Source organism: Schistocerca piceifrons, chromosome 2, assembly GCF_021461385.2.
Source record: "Schistocerca piceifrons isolate TAMUIC-IGC-003096 chromosome 2, iqSchPice1.1, whole genome shotgun sequence".
Taxonomy (NCBI): Eukaryota; Metazoa; Arthropoda; class Insecta; order Orthoptera; family Acrididae; genus Schistocerca; species Schistocerca piceifrons.
The window spans coordinates 617871538-617879868 of record NC_060139.1 but is presented as its reverse complement, the minus strand read 5'-3'; the positions used below and the strand labels follow the sequence as shown (position 1 = coordinate 617879868).

Genomic DNA, 8331 nt, shown 5'->3' with positions numbered 1-8331 from the left:
TTTAGGTTGAAAAAATGCAGAATTAGTTGTGGGACATCGTGGAATATTCTGGTTTCAGCCCCTATAGTTCCATGAAGTTCCGATATGCTACGGCGCTACACGTAGCCTTCAATATGGCGTCTGAGTTTCAAGCAGAGAGCTGTCATTGAGTTTCTTTTAGCGGAAAAACAAATTATCGTAGACATTCATAGGTGCTTGCAGAATGTCCTCGGAGACTTGGCAGTGAGCAAAAGCACGGTGGGTCTTTGGGAGAGGTATCTGTCATCATCGCAACCAGATAGCGCAGGTCTGTCCTATCTCCCACGTGGCAGCCGACACACATACCTGTGACTTCTTCAGTGCCGGAACGTGCGGACGCTCTCGTTTGAGGTGATCGACGAATCGCAGTCAAACGCGTCGCTGCACGACTGGACGTCTCTGTTGGTAGTGCGGACACACTCGTCCGCCAGTTGGGGTACTGAAAGGTGTTTGCCGTCTGGGTCCTCCGCAGAACACCGTAATGAGCAGCGGAGGACACTCTGAGAGGAATTTCTTATGCGTAACGAGGCTGATCGCGACAATTTTTTGTCGAAAATGGGCACAGGCGCTGAAAAATGGGTTCGATCCACGGAATGACACAACACCATCTGTCCTCCAAGGAAAAAGTTCAAAGACGCACCCTCAGCCGGTACAGTCATGGCGACGGTCTTCTAGGATTCTGAAGGGATTATTCTGTCTGATGGCATCCATCATGGTGTAGCGATCAACTCTGAAATGTATTGTGCTACCCTCAGAATATTGAAGAAACAACTTCACCTCGTTCGCGCCTCAAAATTGCAAACGAACTTCTTCTCCGCGACAACGCAAGGCCTCACGTAAGTCTGATCACCCGAGAGAAGCTCATAGAACTTCATTTGACCGTTCCTCGTCCACCCAGAAGCCCGGATCTCACACGTTCCGACTTCCATGTTTTTGGTCCAATGAAGTATACACTCCGCAGAAGGTGATGGCGAGGTTGTCGATGCAGCAAGACGTTGACTCCAACATCGACCAGTAGAGTGGTTACCACGCTGGCATACAGGCCCTCCCAGTAAAGACCCGTAAGGCCGTTGCATTCGACGGAGATTGTCTTGAAAAATATGATTTTGAAACCAAAAAAGTGTGAAATAATGTGGTGCATTGGAATCCTGAGTGAAACCAACCCACTTTCAGAAAAAAGGTCTTGCGTTATTTACTAAATGGCCCTCGTAACTCTGGCTGAAGTTAAATTGGAGCGTTGAAATAATTATTTCGCCAAACGGACTTGATATTACAAAGTTATCAAGATGTGGATCTCCAGTAGTATGCGTGATACTAATTAATAATTATAAGAAATCATGATGTAAACAGAAAGCTTAAAGTTTTCTAACAATCTTTATGTGAATGTGCTAGATGCAAAGTTTTTAAGTAACTTTAAAAGGTTTTATGAAGATAATCGTTAAAAAAAGCGATGGCAATTTCTTAAATAATATCTCACACGATGAAAGCTGTCATGTGAAGAATGTTTCTATTTTGACGCTGTCGAGATGCAAGTCGTAAATAAAGAATACGTGAGTAAAAACATATTTGAATAATAGAATTTATAATCGGATATTACTATTACTGGAACATAATTAGTTTGAGAAACAAATGTTCGATACACAATTATCTTCATTTCAGGGGACACTTACCTTCCTTATTAAAACATCAAATCGTAGGTTTTGAATTGAAAGGTTTACATCAGAAGATGTCGGGAGTGATCATCTAATTAATCGGCAGTAAAAAATTTATTTCGTGATCTAGATAACAAGGACACTGTAACATACTTAATGGTCGGGGATTAGTTACGGAAATTATTTGCTTCATTCATAATCTTTTAACTTACTCTGAGAGGTGATAATCATCACACTTGTGCTACTGTTCAAGCAAGCAAACGTAAATCATTTAAACGTTGGAGGCGTATGATGACCTACGTCTGTGAATTTAAAAGTTGGTAGCAGGTAAACAGAGGAGTATCAATGTATGTATGGAATGTACTGAATAAGACGTACTTTTAAACAGTGACCGTTTTGTTGTTATTGGTTGCAATATATATGAATACTGCCTAACGACTGATAGTCGTATGGTTAACTGTAAAGACAGATTATCATTAACTTTGTTTCTTGCCGCCTGAAATTCGAATAAGGGGACAACGGAAAGACATGATTGGATTGGTGAAGTTAGTTACGCTAAGCACCGCCTCGACAGCGGCTACATCCTAGGAGACGGTGACGCCGGCGTTCTCGGAGATCCAGTCGAGGTAGTGAGAGACCTTGGTGAAGACCTCTGGGTAGCTGTTCTCACAGCCCGTGTCCGAGCCGAAGGACACGATGCCCACTTGCGTCCAGACGCCATCGGACGCCTTGTACACCAGCGCGCCACCACTGTCGCCCTGCAACCATTAATAGTAAGTTGTGATTCAGATGTGGAGCTGCAGACTAAAGACGTTACTTGTAATGAATCGAAGACAATGAAAAGAGCAAACACTGTCGATAAGGTAGAAAATTTTAGTGACGGAGGTAAAATCACAAAGAGAGTCCCATAGGATTCAATTTTGAGTCCACTCCTATTCCTTTTATATGGGAACGACCTTTCAATTAACATTCAAGAAGCGAAACAGATACTTTTTGTAGATGATGTTAGTATTCTAATAAATACCATTAGGGAGAAAACAACAGAAAGTTCGTAAATCATATTCTACAAAGAATGAAAATGGACTCCCCCTAAATGTTGAAAGAACACAGTAGATTCAGTTCTGTAGAACAAACAGAGTCATACCAACAACTGATGTCGCACATGATCAGGAGTCAGCAAGTACGTTAGAATGTTCCAAATTTTTAGATGCATATTAATGAGAAACTGAACAGGAAAAAGCATATTATTGAGCTTCTCAAACAATTAAGTTCAGCTGCTTTGCTCTTCGTATAATTGCTAATCTTGGAAACAAATGTAGCAGACTTCTGAAAAATTTTGCAATTTTTTGCACTTAATAATGTCGCACGGAATAATTTTCTGGGGTTACTCCCCAATTGGAAAGGAAGTATTGATTGCTCAAAAGCGAGCAGTTAGAATAGCATGCGATGTTTACGCACGAACGTCAAATGGGTACCGCTTCAAGGAGCTAGGCATTTTAACTGCGCCGTCAAAGTAGATATTTTGGCTGATGAAATTCGTCATAAACGATCCATCATAGTTTGAGGAGAACAGTGATGTATACAATACTAAAGGGAAAAGTGACCAATGTGAAACTACAATTTTCAACCTTGACCACAAGTTCAGTTTTCAGCATTGACCATAAGTTCTCAATCGGGTTGAGGCTGGGACTGTTGCAGTTCAAGCCGGCATAATAATGCGATGGTCAGCGAACCATTTCTTATTGATTCCAGCATTGTGATAAGGCCCACTGTCTTGCTGAAAGATGCACTGATCCTTGTTATCTTCAGACAAATCACAAACAGAGGGCAAAAATGTCAGCAATGAGACTTCTTGGTACTGTTTGTCGTTAATGTTGCCCTGTACCGCTTGCAGACTCCCGATTCCATATCTTACCATGCATCTCCACACCATGACAATGGTGAGACGCTTCACAGTGGCAGTGGTGCACTCAGGCAGGATGTCTTCGTCTGGTCGAAGACGAATGGAAATTACATCGATTCCTAAGACGTGCTTTTGCATAAAACCGTTTTGTGCATAAGCTTTAAGTCGCCGACTCTCAGAAGTTTTACTGCGGTCTATAATGCCCCTGTTTCAACATGTTCCTTTACCACTCATACTGTACTCTTAACGCTTTCCATGCAACTTCTTTGTAATGTTTTCCCCCCTTCTGAACGTGAATCCCTAATTGAAGGTGTGGACGGGGTTGCTTAGTCTCGCATTATTCTTCTGGTCAACAGATGGTAATAATGTTGGCAATCTGGCTTACCAGTTTATTTGCTCCTTCGTGTACGTTACTCAGTGCTTTGCGCTGGCTGGTGGCACACTGTGTCTTGTACTTTGAATCGCCGCGCTCGGGGTCGCAGCACAAGATGTAAGTGTCCTGGTGTTCATCCCATTTTTCTTTACCCAGGCAGTCATCCGTTGTATTGTTTAGTGTTGCTATGACACTGACGTGTTTTATCGCACCTAGACCGATCGCTACTCTCCAAAAATGTTATATGGTAGGGGAAGGTGTCCCATTTTCGGATGAGACGATAGTTCCGGATATGTGGATATTTGCTCCCTGAACAGTGCTGCAGATGCGGAAACTAGGTGAAATCCTTGTGCTTCCGCCATTTTAGTGACCTATGTTCACAGTTGATTTTTTCTTAATATTTTACACTTGAATATCATATTTTGTAGGCACAGCTTAAGCATGGTAAGTAGTTTCATATGTAAACGTTTTTTTAAATTACCGCTACCAGTCACAAACTTCATCAACTATTGTATTACTTATTTATTTAGCGACATGTAGCGAGGTAAACCTCATCTTCAGGCTAAATCGCATTACAAAAACAACTTTAAAATAAGGCCATACAGATGTTACATAGTCTTTTGGTGAATGCTGTGGTCATCCCGTGGAAGAAGAGAAAACTTAGTAAGGGGTGATGTTTGCACAAAAATGTTTTGTAACAGTCGCTCAATTTCTTCTTTTGGTGTGGCAGAGTTGTAGTGATGCGCTCGGGTGCCTCCATTTCCGTGCCTCTCCTAGTCACTGTTCACAAATTGTCACAAACATAACAGTAACTTGGAAACACGATCACAAACAGTTCTATAGTGCAGTGGACAAGATGGCGGTCGAAATACAGCTGGTTTCGATTTGACTATCGAGTTTTCGATCTATGTAGTGTCAGATGTTTACCTGTCTTCTGCACGTCTTGTTATCGTATTACACTTGTAGGTTGACGAAATACACTACAGACTGAGCACTTGTTACAATATTATTGAACACATCATAATATAAACTATTTATTTTACGTATTTCCAAGCCATTGCTGGGGATAGAGCCAAACGACTATGTCACTACCATATCAATCACTTGGAAACACGATCACAAACATATCTGTAGTGCAGTGGACAATATGGCGGTCGAAATACTGCTTGTTTCGATTTGACTATCTATTTGATGATCTACGTGGTGCCAGATGTTTACATGCCTTCTGCACGTCTTTTTATCGTATTACAGATGTAGGTTGACGAAATACATTACAAATTGAGCACCTGTTACAACAATATTATTGAACACATCATGATATAAACTAATTTAATTTACTTATTTGTAAGCTATTGCTGGGGATAGAGTCAAACGACTGTCATGTTATGTATCTTTTATTCTAGGAGTACTGTAGGGAAATTGGAAAAGAAATGTGAATTTTTGAAGTCTGTCATTTCATTCAGGATCTCGTTATTCCCCATGTGGCCGTGGATGAATATTTCCATTTCTTACAAGATTTCAATTTTCCAGCTCTTTTCTAGTTATGCAGTATTTTGAGATCATTGTTTATTGTAACACTGTGTCCTGTTTCGTTTATATGTTTCTCTATAGCCGCGATCCCCCATGAAGATATCTTCCACAGATGAGGACGAAACAATGGTATTTAAGGTGAAATCCATTCGACCACCGCATAGCAGCCCGGAATATTATATTAATTATTAGAAACCTATACGACTAAAAACTGTTCGCTTCAATTAGAGAAACATCTGTGGAAAAATATATGATTACTCAGTTTTTATTACGTGATTTTTGACTGGAACGCAAGTAAAATAAAATAGATATGATTTTTTTGTGTATGGCCTTTGTTACAACTGCAAATATACCTCCACTGACTGTAAACGGTATCTGTGACAATGTTTTTATGAAACAGAAATAGCTGTTCAGACCAGTAGAAACCCAACTTTGTTACTTACACTGCAGGGACTGCCATCAGGATTGCCGAGAGCACAAATGACGTCATCATCGATAGCGCCAGGATATAATTCAGAACACTCGCTGTTGGATATGACGACCATGTCGACATATTTCAGTGTTGTACTTACTGTCGATGAATCTGAAACAGAAATGTACATATTTCTCATTCCATGAAAGGAAGTCTCCTTGTTGCGAAACGCCTCGTTACCATCTTTAAAAAATATTTGGACTGTGTTAAGGACACTATGAGTAGAAATGTTCAAAGTTGAATTCGAAGTTCCTCGAGATGACACTAAACTTTTATTTTGTGTACTTTAACTAAGTAGTTTCCTAATATATCGACGCTATACGTAACAAACCCATAATTTCCTTCCTGCCTTTCTTCCTTTCTTCTTTGTCCTTTTCAATGAGTGGGTGTTAGTCCGTTTGTAAACCAAATGAAAATGACAGAACTGCTCTCTGGATCTCTTCATTGGCCATTCTATACTTCGTCTTCCGGTTTAGTTATAATGTAATACTTGGCATACCAGTCGTTCAAGCGGCATCCTTTTAATATCGTCTGTCCTGTATCTTCTTCACTTCTTTATGTTAATCCAGAAACTGATCTCGGCCACTTCAATTCTTTACTCCTTTCCTTCTCTTAGAATCCAATTTTTACTACAATACAGTATATAAGAACAGGTTTAGCCATCACGTTGTGATGTCTTAGCGTTTCCTCTTTCCGTATAGCTCTGAGAAGGTGGCTCCTTATACAACCATTAATAGCATTACGCAGGGGTTATCACACCTAATGGCATAGGGTTGAACAAACACGATACTATAATCAAATAAGCCTATTAAACATGGACTTTAAGACGCATACCTGTAGAGCTATGAACAATTCTTCATACTGTCAAACAAATCTCTTCTGCTGAACAAGTGCACATAGCTCTCAAGGTGTGCATTTTAGAGTCTCAGTTTACTAGACTTTACTAGAGAATTTTTTCTTGTTTTGGTCCATACTGACATCTCCCGAAATATGGAAGGAAAAGAGTTTGCAGTAGAAGAGGTTTGTTTCACAGTATCTAAAATGATGTAGTGCTCATATCTCTTCAGATATGAATTTTAGAGCCCATGTTTACTATACTAATTTGCTTCTAATATCGTGTACTTCCAACTGCATGCGTTTTCGCCGTTAATTATGGTACGCTCTGTATTTGTATACGTTTTGAACCACATGTCAATTAGTTTTGTGTATTGATATAACTGTCTCGAGCCATTTAAACTAATTTGCCTGCTCTAATATCTTCTTGTTTATCACTATTTTTGCTTTTGTTACGAGTATATCTTCCACTGCCATTACTTTCGTTTTGTTTACCGATCTATTCGTTCGATAAGTTTGTAAAATGATACACAGTTCACTTACATTGCCTTATGAAGCGCTTTCACTGTCAACTTGGAGAACCTGTTGTCCGCAAATAAAATTGTGATAGTAAATTTGTTCCTGTTCCCCAAATTTGCAGGTAAGAACTAGCCAGTAAGTATTTCCCAAAATTTCATCCTTTCTGCCTTATCTCAGGCCTTGCCATAGTCAAGGAAGAGCAAGCACTAAATATCATATAGCAACTGCACAACTCCCTTTTTGAGAGCCTTATTGAACTCTCCTCTTTTTTCTGTTACTTGTTTTAGAACAAATGTTGCTTCCGCAGAGGAGCTGCCTTTACTAAAGCCGCATTGCTTCAATCTTAAAAATGTTTCTGTCATTGGCTGAAGTTTCTTACTAATGATAGACGAATAGATTTTATAAGCTACATTTAAAATGGATATACCTCTATAATTTGAGTAGAATTTTATCTCATTTCTGGCATATACGTATGGTTCCTGCTAACTTCCATACCTCTGGAATCTTTCCCCAAGCATTAAATATCACACAGCAACTGCACGATAGTGGCATATTTTATAAGTTCCAGATTTATTCCATTTGTACCTGCAGCCTTCCTGTTTCTGGCCTCCTTTAATACTTTCCAAGACTATCATCTGGGCTGCATTGTATTCTCCAGTGTTGCCAGTCTTTGTGCAGTAGGGCTCATCTTCCATGACTAAAAGCTGCTTCCATATTTGATTTATGTCCTACTGTAACAATGAAAGACAAAAAGAGATGCGAACAACAGTTCTGGCAAACTGTCCATGCGAACTGTTTTATGTGTAGTTAACTCTCAACTGCAAGTGCTAGAGAAAGGAATACTAAATTAAAAAATTTAGAGTAGGACCAGTTGTGAGCTACGTGCAGTCAGGAGTAGATTTGAAGTATTACTGCAACATCATAAATGCTTGTAATCATATTTACAAGAGAGCTGAGTCTAGTGCATGCATTCGCAGTTTAGTATAGATAGTACAGACAGAGTTCTGAGACTGACGTCCGATACTAAGGT

The 8331-nt window shown here is 39.8% G+C and overlaps 1 protein-coding gene across 1 annotated transcript in view; it reads right to left on the bottom strand.

Annotated features, from left to right (window-relative positions):
- Nucleotides 1-2254: 2254 nt before the first annotated feature.
- Nucleotides 2255-8331, bottom strand: part of LOC124775669 (brachyurin-like) — a 41575-nt gene continuing 35498 nt past the window's right edge. The window contains exons 5-6 of the mRNA XM_047250497.1: nt 5920-6059; nt 2255-2428 (exon numbers count right to left, since the gene is read on the bottom strand). Of these exons, the coding sequence (XP_047106453.1) occupies nt 2255-2428; nt 5920-6059 (314 nt within the window). The remainder of the gene's footprint in view (nt 2429-5919; nt 6060-8331) is intronic.